Below are 21,298 nucleotides of genomic sequence, written 5' to 3' on the forward strand. Positions count from 1 at the left end.
TTAAGTAGGAGATGTGAGCCAGTAACAGCTAGTATCCTCACTACGGAGAGATTAATTTGGGCTATAGAGTCCTTTAACCCGTGGTCCGGACGGAGTTTACCGGTACAGCTACAGCAATCGTTGGAGATAGCTTTCATATGGTTTTATGCATCTTTAGGTACATTGAGAAAGCCTTACTACTAAATGAATATAGACCGATAGCATTCCTGAATATCGAGGGTGCCTTCAATAATATTACACCCGTGTCAATCACGGGGACTCTAACGGATCTAGGCATTGATCTACTACAGCTAGTTGGCAGAGTTATCCGAACGAAACTGGCGAGAGCAACGCTGGGCAGATACGTTAGTAGGCGTTCGCCAAGCACCTAGGCGGGGTACTGCACAAAAAGCTAGTCTGGGCACAAAATAGCAAGGAGCGTGTTAGGAAGCTGTCTGCAGTTGCAAAGGAGCAATTGGAAAGAGCTGGAGCTTGTTCCCGAAGATTATGAACTGTCTATGCGCCACGGTGGTTAGGCCAATTCAGTTAAACGGGGTGGTGGCCTAGTGGATAAGAAAGTGCACTCTGTATATTATGGGTAAACAATACGCGGCGCGTGGCGTTTTACAACTACCTGAGTTGGCCCTTTGGTAGGTGAATATTGAAGGCCACACAACAATTTTAAATAAAGTCAGCACCCATGACAAAGATTACTGCCTAACTAAGTTAAATTTTACTAAGGGATTCAAGGTTATAATTTCATAGAGAGTATCTGAGAGTCACTTCTACACCGACAGCTCGAAGCTGGATGGTAGAATTGGAGGTGGAATTTTCTCAGCTCTCAGAGTTAAAAAAAATATTTTCGCCTACCATTTCATTGTAACATCTTCAGGCTGAAGAGGCTGTTGAGTACTTACGTACAAAAGAAGTCACAAATAGTAGAGGGGTGAAGCTGCACTCAAATTACTCGATTCGTCACTTGTAATTCAAAAACTGTTGCAGGCTGCCGCAAATCTCTAAACGAGATGGCTGAGCAGCTAGCTTTTCACTTAGTGTGGGTGCCAGTGCACTGAGATGGTGGACGAACTTGAAAAGGGCACATCCGTACCCGTGAAAGGTTCACAATGTCTCCCGATGCTCAGCAGAGGTGACCTGTATACAGCTGTAGGCCTGTTAACGGGACACAATAGCCGGATAGGCTGGATGTTCCTTACAACGACTTCTGCAGGAGCTGCTGAGATGAAAAAGAGCCTGAAACCTTAAGGCACCTATTACGCGAATATCCAGCACTCTGGAAGGGAAGTTGGAATTTCGTGGGTTCTGAATTTTTCGAGAAACTAGGCGACTTATTCAAATTAGATATACGTCAATTGCTATGGTTTATAGAATCCACACCATGGATCATACGGACGTAAAGGGTCCAAGCGTACTAGTGTGATCATCAAACAGCACCCTGCAGGAAACGGGACTAGTTTATAGCTAAATCGCCCAAAAAAGATAACTATAAATTGGTTATTTTTTATCAGTTGATAACTTTTTGCTGCAGAGCCAGTTCAACCTAACCTAACCTATATATGTATGCATAAAGGTGGTCCTTAAAAAATCAAATGAACAATTTTTTTTAGTCTCGCCCTCGCAATCGATAATACCACGGTCTCAGGTATCACATATACATACATTTTGGTCCCGATTGTTAAGGCGTGTCGCACAGGATCCAATGATCGGATTCCTCTATAGAGACTGAAAAATTTTAAATAATTTTTTTTTTTCATCTAATACCCAAAATCGGTACCAGCATAGTCCAAGTATCACATATAAGTTTTGATCCCGATTGGAGTCGGCTAAGGCGTGTGGACAAAGGGGTCAAAGACCAGATGCCTCTATTGAGACTCAAAAAATTAAACATATTTTTTTTTATAATACCCGAAATCGCTACTACTAAAGTAAAGATATCACATATAAATTATTATACCCTATGCGCCACGCCTTAACTGACTCTAATCGGGCAAAAATTTATATGTGATATCTTGGACAATATGTAGGAGCATCGACCTAGGGGATGAGGCTTGGGAAATCTGATGTAAAAATTTGCTTCCTACATTTAAGGACCACCCTACAATACATTTATGTGTACAAATGTACGTGTGAATGCAAACGCATGTATTGCTCCATATATTCGGATTTACTAACTATTTGCTTATTTAATTGTTTAATTTCTTATTTTATGTTTTTCTCTCAAAATACTACATACATACATAAATATCGACTTTTTAGTGAGGCATGAAAATTTAACTTTAAGAACTGTTTCTAATTTTGCATGCGGGCGATAAGAGCATATATGTATATAAATTTGGGCTAAAATTTACATGGATATATACTAATAATTGTTTTCCTCTTTTTCCTTTATTCTCCTCTCGCACGCTAGTTTTGGAGGTGCGAGCATTCGAACGTTTGCTGGGTCCTTGCATGGAGATCATGAAGCGTAATATTGACGACTACGAGACGCAGCTGATTAAAATCTTTGGCACTAAAAACAACATTAGCGATACACGATAAAAAGTCTGAGTTTAAAAATGAACATACATACATACATGCAAAGAAAATCACACACACACACACACGTTTGCACAAAAGGAAAAACACGTATACTACATACATAAATGTTTAAAACAAAGCAAGAAAGTGAAAAACAAAATTATATAATTTCATGAAAATTCAACTAAAACTGCAAACTTTGCAAATTGCAGCGGATGCCATTAGTATGAAAAAATGTATGTAGGTTGCAACAGCAGCAGCAGAAACGAAGGCAGCAACAGCGACAAAACAAAACAAAACAAAACAAGCAGCAGACACTAACAACCAAAACTATAAAAAATAGTCATTAACGCTAAAAGTCAAAGGATTAGATAATACGAAAATAAAATTAAAAGAAGACAAACAGTGGTGCAGGCAAATCACACGAACGGCGGCAGCAACATAAACTACAATTGCAACTTAAAAAAAAAACAAGTAAAAAGTAATAGTAAAAAGTACTTGCAACAGCACTGGTAAAGTTCTGCACAAAATAGACGAGAAATGCAGGAAAACAAGAAATATTTATTTACATTCATATATACATTAGACACAAGTCCACATGAATATGCATGCATATGTACATATGTATTTGCATTATTGCATTTTAAGCACAAAAATTTAGTTTGAAAAAGGAGAAAATTTAGCTACATATATACCACATGTGTGAACTATGCATTATTGCCGTACAAGTACTAACTGCGACCAATGCTGTGAATAAGCTTACACGCATATATGTATGTACATACATATGTATGTATGTACCAACATGCACATAAATAAACACACACGGCCGTGCGTAAATTAATGTGAGCAAACTTTTTACAGTTGGAAAAATTTGCAAAGTGGGTGTAAGCCAGGCGCTTAAAAACAAACTTTTTTGTTTGCTAATTATTATTTTTATTTTTTTTAATTATTCTTAATTTAGACAAAATCTGGGGTACTAAAAAGTGAAGCTAGCGGGTCCTGACAAAAGGATATACTAATACAAACAAACGTACATACGGTACGGTACGGTAAGAGCTAAAAATTAGCAACAAAAAACAAAAACATAAACAAAGAAAAAACAAGAAGAATGCGTAATTTTTGCATGTAGGCAAAAGCAAAAATTTAAAAAATAATAATAATTGACTAAAAACAAACAAATCATATTTACTATTAGTGTAATTATGTAAAAGTTTCAGCGATGCAGGCCATTAAGAGAGCGATTGTTATTGAGAGTAAACAAATACATAAAACACTACAGAGTCGCTATTGTAATTAATTTAAAAATACATTTTTTTATAAAAAAAATTTTTGACAAATCAAATTAAAAATATGTGCTTATATATATTTTATGCAAAATATGCTCAAAATGTAAAAGAATATTGCTTGCGTAGGAACGCTCCATTTGAAATGAGCAAATAAGGACATTTCTAAACAGCAAACAGCCGGATTCCTAATAGGCATTAAATTGACACAAAAAATATGACCGATAAAGCTATGCGAAATAATGCAATTTCAAACATATTTCTTGTCTTCAGATACTTATACTAAAATTGAGTGTGGAATTTTTTGGTAAAACATTGTAACCCCTTAACTCTTAACGTAATGGGTCTATTTGACGCTTATTTTGAAGCAGTTCCATGGAAATTCATTTAAAAGGGCAGTCTGATGATAAGAATGTTCTTTAAAAAATTATAAGCAGGAAATTTCGGGTACAGGAGAAGAGCAAATTATGCGATCACAAAACTGTACATATAGCAAAATTTTGCGCAATTTTTTTCGTAGAACTTGTTGCCCTTTAACTCCCTCCATTAGGAGTTAAGTTAATTTGAACTGGCGTTTCGAGGATTAAAATATTCTAAAAGGTATTTAGCAGAGTATTTTACTAAAAAACTTAAATTTCTTAAGGAGCGAAGTTTTTTTTCCTCAAGTCTCTGTAAAATTCGCCACTTAATATATTCGTTGAATTTTTGTAACCTCGAAATAAGGCTCAAAAATGCCTATTACAAAAGGAGTTGAGGAGTTAAAATGTTCCACGCAAAAATTACTCGCTAACCATAACTGCACCTGTACAGCTGTAACGAAAAGTGGAAAAAAAATATTTCATTGATATATCATAATAAAAACTAGTCGCTCAAGGCCGTTTTCATAGTGCAAGTAAAATAACGAGCGAGTGTTAGTTGGTCACTTTGAGAACTGCCCTTAGACCTGAATCGCGTAAAAAAATTTAAATGGCCCAAATTGTTTGTCAATTTGATGCCTAGTGGAAATGCGTTTGCTTTGCATTAAAATTTCGCTTGCGATGAGACGTTAATTTTAAAAACTAACAAAAACAATAACAAAACTATGTATTTGTATACTTAATTTTTTTTTGTATTATTTTGATTAAATAATTTCATAAATTTGTAAATTTTTGTGAAGAAGTTTATATCATTCATATCGGAAAATATTGTAAAGCATTATTCTTGATTTTTAGACATATTAAAAACAAGAAGAAAATAAAACGATCTTATTATAAAAGATAAGTTAAAAGCAATGAGAAAATAAGAAGAAAGCAACATTGATGCATAAAATTAAAATAAATAAATAAATAAATAAATAAATAAACGTAAGAACTAAGCCCTTTGTACCGTTGTACTATATTGTAGTAAACAACAAAACGTAAGTACGTGCATATGCATGCCCATGCAGACACACAAACGTATTTATTTCGCTCATAATGCGCATATCCGCAAACAACCTAAGCATCAAAAACCAAATTCGATAAGAAAACAGCACTAAAAAATAAAAACAATAAAAGTAACATTGAAAAATGCATGCATTTCAATGGAAAATACTAAAAATTAAACTATGTTGATTTATTTATTTAAGAGTTTTTAAGTATAAGGCATAAACAAACAAAGAAACAAAAAAGAGCAAAATTTAAAGAATTTTGTTTTTAAATACATACAAAATAAATGTCTCCCTAATGTGTTGCATTTTATTTAACGGTACGCGTGTATGCAGGGCGGCCGCTGCGGTGTAGTGGTTAGCAGTGCGCGCTACCATTCCGGAGGGCCTGCATTCAAGTCCGATTCAAGACAACATTAAAAAATAAAAACAAACAAGTTTTTTTTTAATAGCGATCGCCTCTCGGCAGGCAATGGTAAACCTCCGAGTGTATTTCTGCCATGAAAAATAGCTTCTCATAAACCTACAATCGCCTTTCGGAGTCGGTGTATAATTGTAGGTCCCTCCCCTTTGTTTGCGATTCTTTATCAAAAATTTTAAAACACTTGCAGGTGTTATTGTTGTTGTAGCGGCTTCAACAACACCGCCCATATCAGTTAATATCTTAGCCGTTGTCGTCAAGCTACATTAACGCAAGCCCGAAGAAGCGTGCAACCTCAATAGGGTCGGTCCACAGGGTTAAAGGCGTTAGGGTTGTCGGGTTTTCCGGGCATACGAAGCGATGTTTGGAGTCATGGGGTATCTCTCCGCATGCAGGACACTCATGTGGCTCATCTGCTCAGGTATGAGTTTAACCTGCTGCAGTAGCCAGAGCGAAGTTGGGCTATTGTGGTTCTAGTCTCCCGATGCCGATGAAGCTCCGTCTCGTCGAAGCCCGGTGATTGTGCACTAGAACGGCATTCACAGGTCTGCAGTCTACATAACTCGAGACTGACTCCCTGTGAATGCCGCTCAAGGCCTGTCGCTAAGCTGACGGGTCCAGAGGTTGTTTAATGAACCTCTGGACTTCGTCCGTCAGTTTGTAGAGATATTGAGGACCTCCGTTAGGTGCTCTACTCACGCAGAACCCAATTATTCAGCATCAAGATGCATATTCCATCGGGAGCCATGGCTTTGGAGGCTTTCGTCTTTCCGATGGCCACCTGACCTTCATCGCTAGTGAAAGCAAGGGGCACAAGTTGTTGACAGTTTGTGCAGCGTTCTGGTCACTCGACGCTTGGCTCTGTCCGCTGGAGGATGCAGTATGAACTTCCAGCTAAAATAGCCCGCTCATCGGCTAGAACAGCCGCTTCAGCAGGGAAGTTTGGACGGGGGTTCGTAATGCGTCCTGCCGGTACGAAGCGGGCCGCAGCAGCAGTGACAGCCCTGCGGAACTTACGTTCGCCAACGTGGACGTCGGTTAGTGTGGGGAGCGCAGCGAAGGAGCTCTCAGTAAATTCCGCAAAGCCTTTCTAATCAGCTTTAGAAAAGTTGATATAGGTCCGGTGTTCCGCGGAAGCAAAGTCGGTTGGTTTTTCGATAAAGATGACTATGGGCAGGTGGTCTGATGCCAAAGTCAGCATAGGTCGCCATGATATGCTGTTTATCAGACCAGCGCTGACTATTGTTATGTCTGGCGAGCTGCAGCAGCTGCCCATAATCCTGGTGGGTGCGTCGTCGTTCATTGTGCAGAATGTCGAATCGTCTATCTGCTCAGCCAAGTCTGTTACCCTACGATCGTTTAACAGGATTGAGTGCCAAAGATCGTGGTGCGCATTTAAGTCACCTACTATCATCACCTCTGAGGAGCGCACCTATATCAGGGTGATATACTGCCAGGCAGCAGGGACAGGAATGCCCTGAGATTCTAGGGTGGTATCTCTGCTGTCGATGTCTGCTTCAATAAGACGGTACTGCACGGTGTGGTGCGTGATGAACGCTAAGCCACCACCATTATCTCGCTCGCGATCTCGACGGTGCACGTTGTATCCGGCACAATTCAACAACGTTGATTTGTTGTGCAACTTCGTCTCTTGGACCGCAGCTATCAATATACCTTCCCATGAAGACCGTTGCAGTTAAATTTAAGGAGCTTCATGTGGTTCGGGAGACGTGTTGTTATGCGGGGTGTGATGGATGTGTGTAGCCTTGCCGCCATTGTGTGTGTGCGCTGCTTTTGAGGCTACCGACCTGTGGTGGTAGTGGTTGGCATCGCAATTGGGGTTTGCAACATGGGCCCTCGAAGTTCCGCGTCCAATCTCGCGTGGTGCGCACACGTGAGCATGCCCTAAAATGGCACCAGCCAAGGTATGTGTTGCACTTGACTGATGTCACGTTACGGAATATCCTGGTCTGACATACCATGCAGATTGTTGGAGGAACCAAGAGTTGTCGTGGTTGTGGTGTGGTATATTGTGTTGTTGTGTTGTGGTGCTGTGGTGCTTGTGTTGAGCTGCTCAGGTGGACTGGGGTTAGTCGTGAAGGCTGCTCTGTTTGAGCAGCAGGGGCCACAAATGGTGTGGTCCTCTGCCGATGGGTCTGTAGTCCTGAGCAGACTCAGTGGTGACTCCACCCGTCGCAAGCATTTCACTTGACTGAGGCGGAGCTGGGCATTAAAAAATATTCGTGTCATTACATTAAAAAATAGTCATTAAGTTCATTTCCACTTGGCATTTTTTTAAATGGCATAAATTTTTTGTCATTCCAATACCTAGTGGAAATTCGGCATAAGCGATTACCCAACGCATACCACTTCACATGTGTAAGTCTGTTGGGTTTTGATTTTTACTTAAAAATGGTATAGCTGTGCATAGTATGCATAACTGGGCTGTTATGAAAATTGGTCCGCTTTGTACCAAAACCGGAAGATAGCCAGCAAGAATTTAAAGCCACCGATGGCCAACAAGAATTTAAAACAACTACTACGTCATAAAATTCGTTTCAGTGTTTATTAAAAAACAGGGTTTTTAATAAATTCGACACTTTGCAGCTTTTGTTTGGTTGGAATGTGAAATTCTGAGCGATCGACAATTCAGTTGATAATTGTTGAAAACTCTCTGTTATTAGGGAACAAGACTTACAAAACCTAAAATTTATAGCAAAGCCAGTTATGTGTTAAGCAGCTAAGAAAACAACTTCAAATATGCAAGTTATTACATACTACTTACTGTACTTACCATAAACAATGACTTTATTTTAATAAGCTTTTTCCGCTAACTCGTATTTAAAAAAAAAAAAAATATTTCTGTGGTTTTGAACGGATTGTGCTGTAAAGATTTTTATAGACATTTAATTTAACGACTCTGGCAAACAGAGGTGCTTTAAATCAGCTGGCCTGGAAATTGCACAATAATGGCCAAGAACACACGAGAACAATAGTGCATGCATAATTGTTTTCGGCCAATATCGTGGCCGACAAATCAACAGGAATGATTTATATAACTCTGCAATGATCGGAATATATAAGAGTAATTCAACTTTATTTATTTAATACCAAGTCCACTGTGTATAACGCCCTGATTTAGTAGTTTTCTCATATATGTATTTTGCCACGTTTATTTAGAACATTAGTGGCACCCTGTGTGCAAACATATAATCCCATAATCGAAACGTGGCAGCACTGATAAGTTGTAAACAATTTTGTTGTGGAAAAAGTTGGAAATATTTCAATTGTTAGCTCTTGTAGAAAAATAAAAAAAAATGTTTAATGGATTGTGCTGTGTGTTATGCTTGGAGAGCTCAAACGAAACATTTGATTTAAAATTTATAGAAGGTCAAAGTTTAGATAAGCGAAAAGTTATTGAGCTGCATTTTAAAGCAGAGGTTTGCTAATGCTATACGAGTTTTTACGACTAACTTCATTATCAATAAACATTTATTATTGAAGGTGGATTTGTTAGCTGAATTTGACGCGAAAGTCGTTTGTAAAAACTGTTGGGAATTAGTCAATTCATTTCATGAGTTCTACCAGCACGTGAAACGAGTCCATCAAACGGCTGCAAACACCTTGAAAAATGTCAGTGCGGAAGCTGAAGTATCAGAAATTAAGGAAGAATTTACCAGTCATGAAGAAGTCCAACCACCACCGCGACGCCGTAGAGGACGGCCGAAGCGCCAAAAATCATCTCTCGAAATGTCTTCTGCGGCTGACTTGCCACTTGCGGAGTGCCAAGTTAAAATTGAGGAATTAATTTTGCCAGCAGCTACTAATGCTGAAGGCATCTGTGCAGCAGATATTACTTCAGAAGCGTTGGACGTTAAAGATGAGAACCGACTAGATTTTTTGGAAACTTCTAATTCTCCAACAGCGGCGGACTTTGAAGAATATGTGAGTGAGAATGAAGAGCAGCCAAATGCACGCAAGTCCGCAAAAGCAGATAGACGTAAAAACATTAATAAAAAAACCGCAGAGTCAGATGAGTATATAGCAAAGAAAAATTTCAAATTCAATTGTTGTATGTGTCAAATCTCGCTTGCGAATTTCAAAGAATTGAAGGATCATTTTCGTAAGGATCACCAGACCAGCGGTTATGTGCTTTGTTGTGGAAGAAAATTACCCGAGCGAAGTTTACTAATTGACCACCTTCATTGGCACGAGGATCCTGATTATTTTAAGTGTAAACATTGTGGAAAGAGAATGTCGGAACGACGGAGTCTTGATCTCCATCTTCAATATGCGCATGGGAATCGGGAGCGCGTACATCGTTGTTCTATATGCTCCAAAGGCTTCTTTCGCCCATCCTGCCTTAAACAGCATTTAAATACTCATGTTAGCGAAGACCAAAAAACAGTACCCTGTTTACAATGTGATAAAACGTAAGTAATTAATTGCGATTACAAATAAAAGATCTACGTATGAATGTACTAATATTAAAATTTTTAATTTGAATAGATTTCCTGATGTCGTTGAATTAAGAAAACACATGAGGCTTACGCATTTGAACGCATATGCTAAAATATGTCATATTTGTGGTATATCAATAAAAGGCCGCGACGCATTTGAACGACATCAGGCAGAACATGCAGGGATAGAACGAAAGCTGATAAAATGTGACATGTGCGACGCTGCACTCACCACAAAGTATGGTTTGGCGCGCCATATAAAAACGATGCATACGGAAGAGTATCAGACGCCACAAGTTTGTCCTATTTGTTCGAAAGTTTCGCCTACTCTGCAGGCTCATCGTAATCATATAAAATTTATGCATTCTTTACAAAGGAAGCACGTATGTAAATTATGCGATAAGGGATTTAAACGGCTTACCGATTTCAAAGTGAGTTTGTTGGTTAATTTTTTTTTAATATGTACTTATCTTAGTGGTTTGTCTCTTTACTCATAGGAGCACATGGCTACACATACTGGAGAAGCATTGTATACGTGCAGTTTTTGTCCACAGACATTCAAATCAAATGCAAATATGTATTCACATCGTAAGAAAAAGCATGCAAAAGAGTGGGCTGAACAATGCGAATTGAAAAAAAGTTTAGCTGTACCTTTAAAAGAGGCCATATCTTCGACCCAATGAAAGCAGTTGGCTAATCAATGTTCATAAATATATCTATAATACATACATACATAAGTAATTTAAAATTAAATATGAGAAACTCTTATTAAAATAATAAATTATTAATGTGTATTTGCGATCCACTATTTTAAAGGACTACCTTAGACGTGTATGTAAGTTTCTCAGGCCATCGGTCACTTGAGCTCGAGGACAACTATTGAAACTACTGAAAGCTGACTTAAGTAAAGCTAATTGGATCCAACAAAAACAAATATTGTAGTTAAAGTATGATTCCAAGTTTCGATTACCTTATTTAAGCACAGCACCTTTCGCCCATGTCATAAAATCAAAACCAAATGAAACGTTTAAAAGCAGGGTTTTTTCATCGCTCTGATCCGGTATTTTATTTCGCTCTGAGCTCCGCGGTTGCTCCACCCCCGCTCCCACTAATTTTTTTTTTTCTGTTTACATATGAGCCCTAACCGTAGGCGAAATTTTTTTGAAAATTTTCTGCTTGATGCAGAATCCATCTGGAACTCGTCTGCATGCAAAAGAAAATAATAAAAAAATCCCAAGTTAATTAAATAGAATGGAAATTTATTTAACAAGGCTATTACTTTATTTTTATACCCGAGCGCACTTGTGACAGGCAAAACAAATCGAAATAGATAATAAAAAGAGAAATCGATTAAGCGGTGACTGTCTGTCCGTCCGTGCGTCTGTGCACACGTCGAGTAAAAATTGAGATATCTTAACGAAACTTAAAATGGGCAAAATCGGACAAACCTCCCATATAACGGTAATTTTCAGAAATACGAAAACCGCGATATTTTAGTAACTACTGAAGATAATTCACTCAAAATTTATATTTACAATAATTTTTAGACGCAAAATAAGAATATTAGAAATTTTTGGAAAATAGGCGTAGCCACGCCCACTTATGGTTACACGTGTATATCTTGGTAGCCGCTGCACCAATTTCTTCCAAACTTGGCACAGTTTTTGGCCTTGATACAGCATACCAAACGGTATGGTTATTGTGCTTGTCACATAAAAGCAAAACATTGAAAATTGTTTAAATCGCGCTAAAAGTACGGCCACTTTTCATATAACGGTAAATTTCAGAAATGCTTGAAACTTCAATTTAAGGCCGCTAATTTTCGAAAGGTGAAAAAATTATATTTAATACTTGCGCCGGGTATTTAATGTTCGGCTCCGCCCGAATTTAGACTTTATTACTTTCTTACTTTTTTTCGTTTTATTTTTTGTGAAAAACGACAATAAAAATCAAGACGAATCTTGGGCGAATCATGACAAGGTGGTGTTACCTTGTATAAATTCGCCTTGGTTACTGCACCTTTTTCAGTTTTAGTTCAGAAAGTTGCAATTCAAATTCAGAAATTCCTTTTCAAATTCAGATAGTTACAATTTAAATTCAATTCAATTTTACAAAGTGGAAATTTTAAGTAGCTAGGACGTCACCCTTGACTTTTGGTAATCTTTTGTTGAAGGTGTTGCTCATTTTCTGCATACAAAAAAATTGCCTAAAATCAAGGGCTAGCCACTTCAAACTTTCACTTTAATACATTAAAATGTAATGTGCTTCAAAACTGCATACAATATGATTTAAAAGTTTACAATTTTGATGAAGATTTGTTAAAATTCTTCGAGCGCGTCTTCCCTATTTACATTCTCGCCAAAGTACATAAAACTAAGGGCCGGATTTACAAATTCTATAAATCAATACCTTTCTATTCAAATTTTTAATTCGTTCCATACAAAAAAACTAATTTCACAACAGTTTAACTATGGGGGCATGCTGGTTTAAACTTTGGTTAACTGAGCGTTGTCAATATGAAAATCAATAGTAAAACACTTATCAGGGGAGGTCCAAAAAATTAGGGTGGAAAAAGTAGTCGGAATTTGTATGCTCTCCCCCCCTAGGATTGTTCTATACCGAAAAAAATATGCCCGTATTTTTTCATTTTGAAATCAACCTATTTATTTATTTAGATGTCGCTCAAAGCGCCCAAAGTTTTCCATGTATTTTTTATGGGGAAAAAAACAACTTAAAAACTTAACTTCGTAGAAATGGTATAGAATAGTTAAAAATCAATGTTTTTCTACCAGAAAACTTTGTTTATCTGCAGGAGATTCCTAATAATAATACCCAATTGTTTATTTAACCATTTTTGCATCGCAACTATAATTTATAGGTCCGCCAAAAACCCACAAAAACCCCGAAAAATGCAATGGGGCGACCAATAAAAAATCGTTGATATAAAAATATGGTTAAATAAACAATTGGATATTTTTATTGAAAGTATCCTGAAGAGAACCAGAGTTTTCCGATCTAAAAATATTGATTTTCAAGAATTCCATACCATTTCTACGAAAAATTTTAATTTTCCCACATAAAAATGCATGGAAAACTTTGAGCGCTTTGAGCGACGTCTAAATATTTTTTTGATTTCAAAATAGGGGTACACCGCGTACACGCCAATTTCACACGTATACAAATTAGTATTTTGTTTGTGTTATTATTATGACTACTAAGTATGCACTTCAATGGTTGAATTGTTACTCTTTTCTTTAAATGAAAATAAATAATTACATACATAGACCTAAAGACTGACACAAATTTAATACATACATACGTATAAATATTTCCATTGAATGCAAACTAGACAAAGTTTTCTGAACTTAATTTGAACTTAAAATGGAAATTCTGAATTTGAATTGTAACTCTCTGAATTTTAAATACAACTTTCTGAACTAAATATAACTGAAAAAGGTCTAAGCCAGAAAATAGCAAAAATAAGATATTGAAAATGTTTCTTTAAGGTGCTAAGGAGCTAATTAATTAAACCGCTTTAAAAAAATTATGATTCTTTAGTTGTCACATACATACATACATTTGTACATATGCAAATCTTGAGAAACCTATGTTTCTCAAAAGGAGTTTACTTTGTTCTCAAGCCTACATTTAGGTTTATTGGATATTTTGTGGTGTTTCGCTGCTAATTCGAAGAAACATCTCAGGACTCTTTTTCAGTCAAGAAATGGGTACAGCACATGGACAATGCTCTCTCATTTCAACTATAATTTTGGTTCGTTTTAATGGGTTAGGATATTAATATCTAAAACAAAAATATGCATACATGCATACACACATATATAATTGCGTACAGCAGGAGCATTTACAATTTAACTCCAATCCTTCTTCAGCAGTCACATTCGTTTTGGGAAGGCAATAAATTAGTATGTCTAGCAGAAGCATTTGTTTTGAAGCCAATCGTATGTATGTATGTATAATGCAATATTATATTATTGTATACATATGTATGTACGTATGCGTATGCCTTTACCTTCTCACTGCGATCAGCAAACTCGAGTTTTCCTCCACTTGTAAAAGTGCTTCATTACTTTCTTTGAAGAGGCGCAATTTATTATGAGTTTGGACTTCATACATATGTACATACATACATATGTATGCGGGTGTGCATTTGCTGTTACTCAAGTGCTATGATCAGACATACAGCATCCAGAGTTTTGACACTTTTGCGGTCACCAAAATATATAACTCAATTAAAATTAATGTGCGATTATGATATTTTGAGTGGATTTCTGAGAAGGTTCTCAAATCTTACGTGCATAAATGTGTATGTATGGATATGAACATAATACTCTCATCCATAAGCGCATTTTCGTGTCTGTGTATGTGATCCAGCCTCATCCTTAGCAGACTGTGTGTCGCCTGACTTACGAAGTTACCTACTACACACATTTCGATCGTTTGCTTGAAGGCAGTAAAAATTAGACAGCCTAATTTTTGAGTTACGACGTTCTTCCATTAATGTATGAACATATTTATACTGGATAATGACTCCCACCGTAATATTTTGGAGCGATTCGATGTCAATCATCAGCTAGAGAACATTACACAATTTCATAAAAACAAAATAGTCTAAGAAGTTAGCAAAATGTAAATTTAAAAAATCCGCGTTAAAGTCAATCACATAGAAAACGAAATCCCTATGGGAAGCGTTCGAATCTTGCTTCACTCTGACAGTGCAAAAACCACCAACTAGATATATTTCTAACGCTTCCAATGATGGATTGCAAGACTCTGTTAAACACCAGCTCATTCGTTCAATCTGACCGATTGAAGAATGCACGCCATGCGACAAAGGTAACTCTAAGGTTAACTCAAGAATAATTTATATGTCACTGACCAACTTTCAAAAGAAATTGCAGACCAAAGGACTTGTTAAAACTCGCTAGGGCCGCCAAGGGAAAATCCGTGTACGATACTAAATATGTTCCAACCATTGGTCGATTTGACATGGAGTTACCCACCCGTATTTCTCTAACGGCAGTTGACACACAAAATATTGGTTTGGTAAGAACCGAACCAAGGCGAGTTCATATTCATATACCAGTAAAAGTTTTGTGTAATTAAAGATTAAAAGAACCAAAAAAAAAATCGTTTATGCGTTTGTAAAAATGTTATATTAAATTTTTAAATTTATTTTTAGTGCTTAACCTCAATATACATACTTCTTTTTGATATGTGTTTTACCTAATCGAATTTATTCCCTAGCGCTCAGTCATAAATACCCAATATGCGCTTGCCTTTCGGATCGAATGGACTTCTTACATGACATTCAGCCTTATATCGTTTGCCTAAAATATCCACCTCATACGTGCCCTCTTTTATGTAATCCTCACTCACAACTTGACCATCCTTCCGACTAACATAAGTCTGGCCAATTGATTTCCCCAACGCATAACCATATTCAGCGCGTCGCAAAAAACCTACGGGTTCACCATTACGATACACACCTTCCAAACCCCAAATAGGCACCTGTTCGTTCAGTGTCAAGTAGACCAAACGTTTCTTAACACCTTCTCTGCGCTGCCGCTCGATCGCCACTTTTCCTTTGTAGTCACCATTTTTGCGACATGTGAATGAAAGGCCAGCTTCGATGGGCGTATCATCAGGCCTTAAATCGAAACTCCACAGATGATAGCCTTTTTCACTGCTCAGCGAATAGAGGGCACGATAACCAGCATTTCGTACACCATCTTGCCTACCCACCGCCAGCAGTGACTGATAGACAGCAGAGCAATCTTCATTTGGTATGTGCAATTCATAGCCCAGTTCGCCAACAAAACTAACACGCAATACGCGTAAGCCCACCTGCTTGCCATTCGCTGATGGGCACTTCACATTAGCTAAGAGGGTGCCATTTGGCGGTATATGCTCATTCGATAGATCGCAATCGATAATGCGTTGAAGAATATTACGACTGCGTGGACCTTGTATGGATATAACACCCAAGTCGGTGGTTACGTCGCGTAATGTGACATTGAAGCCCTTTTCACGTATCTCCGCGAGTAAGGTGGAATATGTGTAGAAAGCAGAGGCACCACCAGCCACAATGTAGTATCCCTGTCCGGTAAATTTGGGATCATACGCAGCACCAGTGCCAGAATTCAAACGCGTTACGGTAACATCAGCCTCCACACCGCCGCTTTTATTGAGCACGCAGGTGTAAATGGTTCTAAAAAGAATTATAATTATGTCACTATGCCGTTTTCCAAATAGCCTTTTCAAATCATTACTGGTCAGTCAGAGCTGGCCAACTCTGCTTTCAATGTTACTTACTTATTAGTGTCTCGGTTTGTGTTACCACTAAATATCCAATCAGCAGCCTTTTGTGCGTCTGGACCCTCCATAATAAGTTTACAAAAGTAGCACATATTAAAGATGACTGCAGCATTCCGACAAGCCAATGCCTCCTCACCAATCTAAATAGTAAATAAAATTATACTTATGCTAAAAGAAGAATATCTCTCGCTAGTAACTATTCAGTGACTTACCAACTTGTGATGCTCAGAAAACTTTGCGTACTTCAAGTCCCCCTCGAGCACTTCTTCGTATGCACTACTGGCATGTCTTGTGCTACCGTAATTGCCATACCAGTCATAAGGCAGTACGTCCGCCTTCTGTTTCATGAAAAATCCAGGCCTTTCCCAGCCCTGTTTCTCTTCCATAAAAGCATTCTGCGCCAACATATCGTCATGTAGCGGATCTTTCTGGAAATTTCGTCCGGCAAGTGGCTGATCGTACTTGAATACCATGCTATAATTCTTCGCATAACTCTCATGCGATCTCTCGCGTATCCATTCTGTGTCACGATTTTGTGCGAGCGTGAAGCGACGCAAATCGAAGCCGTATAAGGGCAATTCTGGTTTACCGTGAATCACCCAAAGCGCAGTTTGTTCACCGCATCCACCACCAAACATCATGCCAGACGAATTGAAGCCGCAATTATGATACAAACCGCTAATTTGTGTGTCTGGTCCCATAAGTGGTTTGTGATCGGGCGTAAACGATTCCGGACCACATATTGTGCTCTTCACACCATAATCACCATACGAAGGACACAATTTTATTGCGCCATTAAGATGCACATCAAACACGGACCAATCCAAATCGTATAAGCCAAAATTAAAATCTTCCGGCACCGAATCCAGGAGAATAGGATTCGGTTCATAACCACCCATACATATGGCATCGCCTTGTATACGAAAGTAGGTGGAATAGTCGTGATCACGCACATTTGGTATACCACGTACGCTGGGTATAGATTCGGATACAATGTACGCATGCTTCATGGGGATGAGTGGTAAATGCGAGCCATGCTTTTGCACCAAATCGCGTCCCCATATGCCTGTAGCGTTTACCACCTTCTCTGTTTTGATATTACCATAGGGCGTGGTGACACCAATCAACTTCTTGCCTTTGGCTGTGTCCTCGACCAGTAGATCTGTGACGCTACAATTTTCAATAACTCGGCCACCATTCGTCACCGCTCCACGTGTTAGAGCTGTGCACAGCATAGCTGGATCAACAACACCATCGCCTGGTGAATAGAGCGCTCCAATGAAGGCTTTTGGATCTAGGAGTGGGAACAGCTTTTGTGTTTCTTCGGGGCCGAGTATGTAATTCTCAATGCCTAATGCATTGCCTATCGAAGCCAGTCGTCTATATTCGTTTAGTCGTTTCTAAAGAAGAGTTCGAAAAAAGAAATTAATAAAGGGAATGAGACGAAATAGAGGTAATGATAATGGTAACACTACATTAGCTTCTAGCTGGTTCTTCTATTTTTTGGATATAGGTACCTAGAGCCTCTCCTGTCTGGCGCAGTTTTTAAGAGCTTTCTATGTACTCTCGAGTATTTCACTCATCGTATATAAACAACTACTACAGATGGTTTTACTATCTGTGAATATAGGAACCCAACCTCTGATCTTGGGTAAAATCTTGTTGATCACACGCTTCTATAACGACGGGTATAAATACGTCCCTGAGCAGGCATCTCTTTGCTTTCCACATAACTGAATTGAACCTAACCCCACCAGCACTCATTGGCAAATCACACGACAGTTGGGTCAACGTAAACATATCTGGTCAAGGACGGTCCTTCATTAGATTCCACAAAAACTCTTTGTGAAGTTTTTAAGTTGTTACAACAACAATAACATTGGCAATCAAGTGGTATATGGGAAACGATCTTTCGGCCAAGAAAGCTCCAAGTATTCAAGAAAAACTCTAATTGTAAATAGTTTTAGTTATTTTTAAACGACTTCACAAAAAGCAGGTTGTCAATTCGTCGAAATATATAGGCTGCATTTCTTTATTCATTCTGAACGTTTGGAATAAACTTTTTTGTTTATTTATTCTTTAGAACATTCTTGATGATATGTTGACGTATATTTCAAACGCATTCTGTTTATTCCGGCTGTGAAATCGGATTATCCGGAATGTATAAAGAAACGCAGCCATACATATTTATTTTTTATGTACATATGTTACCGCATAACTTGGACCGCGTCAACCGATTTCTATATTCGTTTTTTAAAGGAAAGGTGTTACCTCACAGGTGGTCCCATACTAATTTGTTTTAAATAGGATTATTGGATCATGAAGAAATTAACGATAATCTTAAATTTTTATGTGAGAATTAAAGTCGGTTTTGTTTTTTGCTTAAAAATTACTTGTTTTTTTTTTATTTTTTTATAAAATGGATACTCGTCGCGATCTCTGGAAAAAAATGTGTGTTCGTTTGGAAGTCACAATGTAGGGAACAAAGGTGGCGCAGTCCGCGAACCGCTACTTTGGTTTTGCCGACTTTGACAATTCTCAGTATATAGTAAACAACGCTTCAAAAATTTTAAATGCACTGAAGTTCACTGTATTCATATTCACTAAACATGTTTCCTATCGAAAAGTGTGATATTAAGATTATTAACTACTCCATTTTCTTTTATCCTCCTCTTCGGCTTTGTTTACTTTTAAGCTCATAATTTTGCCTACACTCGCAAATCGTGGAGAAATGCTAGGTATAATATTTATCGTTAAATTAATGACAGGCTGAAGTAAATGTTAAAGTTCCCTCTCGAGTGTCAAGACACTTTCGACCCCTGTTTTTGAAGCCATGAAAAACTAATTTTGAACTAAACGAATCATTGAGTTGTTTATGTCAAGATTTTAACCCTCATTCCAGCACGTTTGAAATATCGCACTCGATTTTTACTATTTTACTATAAAGAAAACTATCATTTCCACTCTCAATAATTGAAATACTATCTTTAGAATGTTCAATCAGCTGATGAATTTCATTCTATATAAAACTATTTAGATCTCGACACTTAACAAACTCCTGTTTCCACGACCCGGCACCACAAAAAAAAAAATTCGTACCTCATGAGGGTAAAAACCGTTGGAATTATTTATTTATTTAATTGAGAAATGACATCGCCGTCGCGAATGCGAAAACTTTCATAAAAGATTTAAAGAAGATATTCTTGGAAAGTGTTGGTCAGATACAGCTTTAAAGGCCCTACACACGGACCGATTTATCGGCCAACCGGGCCTTTTAACCTCGATTATTCCGCCAGACAATAGGTATACAAATGTACATATATGTATGTTCATTTGATTCAGTGACGATCAGAGAGAACTTTTACATCATATGCTTCTTAAGAAAGAGAAGAGCGGCGCCTTCACTTCATGCAGAGCTCTTTTTAAGGTCTCTATTTTAAATAGACGCGCACAGAGGGTGAGCTCTTTTTGCTCACTACTGATATGAGATCTAGCGGTGGAGAAAACATCGATGGCACTATTGATGCATCGATGTTTTTGTATTTTTTGTTAAATTCGATGGTTGATGGCAACTATCGATGTTTCTTTTGTACACCTCTGCGCATGTAAAATTATATAATATCAGTTTCTAGTTTATAACCTTTCTAAACAAAAATCAAAATATATTTTCTTTTATCTCTTTTTAATAGTTTTATGATAATGCAACTGAATAAAAGTGTTACGCTTTTACAAGCTTTTATTTAACTTAACTTAATATATCTTCTGGAAATTTGCTATCAATTCTAAACAACTTCCCGATGAGCTAAAGACTTGAAACTTTAAACTTTGCGCAAAACCCGGTGACAATGTAATATGAAAGACGAATTAATCCACTAGGTGGTTTAGAGATGCTTGAAAACCCCGTACACTCGATGTTCATCGATGGTAGCTTGCGCCCCCTCCCAGCCCGTACCTGCGTACGCCCATGTACATATGTATGTGTGAGTAAGTTTCGTGAAAGAATAAGGATTTAGAATCGCACCGATCGCTCTTCTGATAGAATATTCAAAAACTTTGTTGTGCTGTGTTGACTGCCAATATTTGGCTGCTGTACATAGTCAGAGGTCTTGATAACAGCATCGGCGTGGTATTTTATAAATTGTTTGTTTCCAACATATTATATTAGCAATCGGCACCGATTTCAGTAAGCCTATTGAATTTTAATTAATTTTTGATGAGCCATAATGGAGTTAGTATTTAGCTAAATATAAAAATGTTGCTTGGTAGAAGGAGATACATATGTATGTACGTAGTTAATATGTATGTATGTTTGTATACACAACACAACAGCACAAATATAGCATAAACACTTAAAGAAAACACTAGTTTCTTACTTCCGTATGGGCAATAAATATGCCACCATTCTGAATCCAGCCCGGATCATAACCTGTATCCTGTTCCAATTGTGTCAGCATATTTCGTGAATTATTCAACAATTCTATATCCACATCATTTGGCCGTAAACGCCAAATCAAACCGGCCGTATGCCAGGTGGTGCCAGCTGTTAGCTTGGCACGCTCCAACAGCACCGCCTTCACCCCTCGCTTTGCCAAGTGATACAATGTGTGACATCCTGCCGAACCGCCACCAATGATAACCACATCTGCCGTCGTAGGTATTTGTGGCACAGTATACTCTGTCTTAGCACTATGGAAGCGCTGTGATGCTGCAGTGCTCGACGAAAGGCTCGTCGTTCCATGCAATATTGCATTTCTGCTAAGCTTCAACATTGAGATGCGCGTTATTTACGTTACCGATTCGAACTGAATACAACAAATTTCGAAACTTATAATTAAGCATAGCTTAAACTTTCTTATGTTCTACACATGTATACAAG

General features: G+C 37.8%; 3 protein-coding genes across 4 annotated transcripts in view; 2 read left to right on the forward strand and 1 right to left on the reverse strand.

Moving 5' to 3' along the window:
• Positions 1 to 10,823, forward strand: part of Pka-R2 (cAMP-dependent protein kinase type II regulatory subunit) — a 204,867-nt gene extending 194,044 nt beyond the window's left edge. The window contains exons 10-11 of one of the 2 annotated variants that reach the window (XM_017611339.1): positions 2,405 to 2,571; positions 10,807 to 10,823. In XM_017611339.1, coding sequence (XP_017466828.1) covers positions 2,405 to 2,535 — 131 coding nt within the window. In that variant the 3' untranslated portion in view covers positions 2,536 to 2,571; positions 10,807 to 10,823. Of the gene's footprint in view, positions 1 to 2,404; positions 2,739 to 10,806 lie in introns of those variants that run through there. The other variant, XM_017611336.1, reaches the window with a different exon arrangement.
• Positions 8,882 to 10,798, forward strand: LOC108359410 (transcription factor grauzone-like). The gene is made up of 4 exons (XM_017611265.1): positions 8,882 to 9,066; positions 9,131 to 10,059; positions 10,136 to 10,517; positions 10,584 to 10,798. The coding sequence occupies exons 1-4, from the start codon at positions 8,944 to 8,946 to the stop codon at positions 10,767 to 10,769; spliced, it is 1,620 nt and encodes a 539-aa protein (XP_017466754.1). The 5' UTR covers positions 8,882 to 8,943; the 3' UTR covers positions 10,770 to 10,798.
• Positions 10,824 to 15,248: 4,425 nt separating the features above from the next.
• On the reverse strand, positions 15,249 to 21,293 carry Sardh (Sarcosine dehydrogenase). The gene is made up of 4 exons (XM_017611253.1): positions 20,796 to 21,293; positions 16,635 to 17,822; positions 16,420 to 16,562; positions 15,249 to 16,315 (listed from the first exon to the last, which is right to left on the reverse strand). The coding sequence occupies exons 1-4, from the start codon at positions 21,189 to 21,191 to the stop codon at positions 15,355 to 15,357; spliced, it is 2,688 nt and encodes an 895-aa protein (XP_017466742.1). The 5' UTR covers positions 21,192 to 21,293; the 3' UTR covers positions 15,249 to 15,354.
• Positions 21,294 to 21,298: the final 5 nt, after the last annotated feature.

This window comes from Rhagoletis zephyria, unplaced genomic scaffold (genome assembly GCF_001687245.7).
Source record: "Rhagoletis zephyria isolate East Lansing unplaced genomic scaffold, Rhagoletis_zephyria_1.1 Rzeph_scaffold_00013, whole genome shotgun sequence".
Classification (NCBI taxonomy): Eukaryota; Metazoa; Arthropoda; class Insecta; order Diptera; family Tephritidae; genus Rhagoletis; species Rhagoletis zephyria.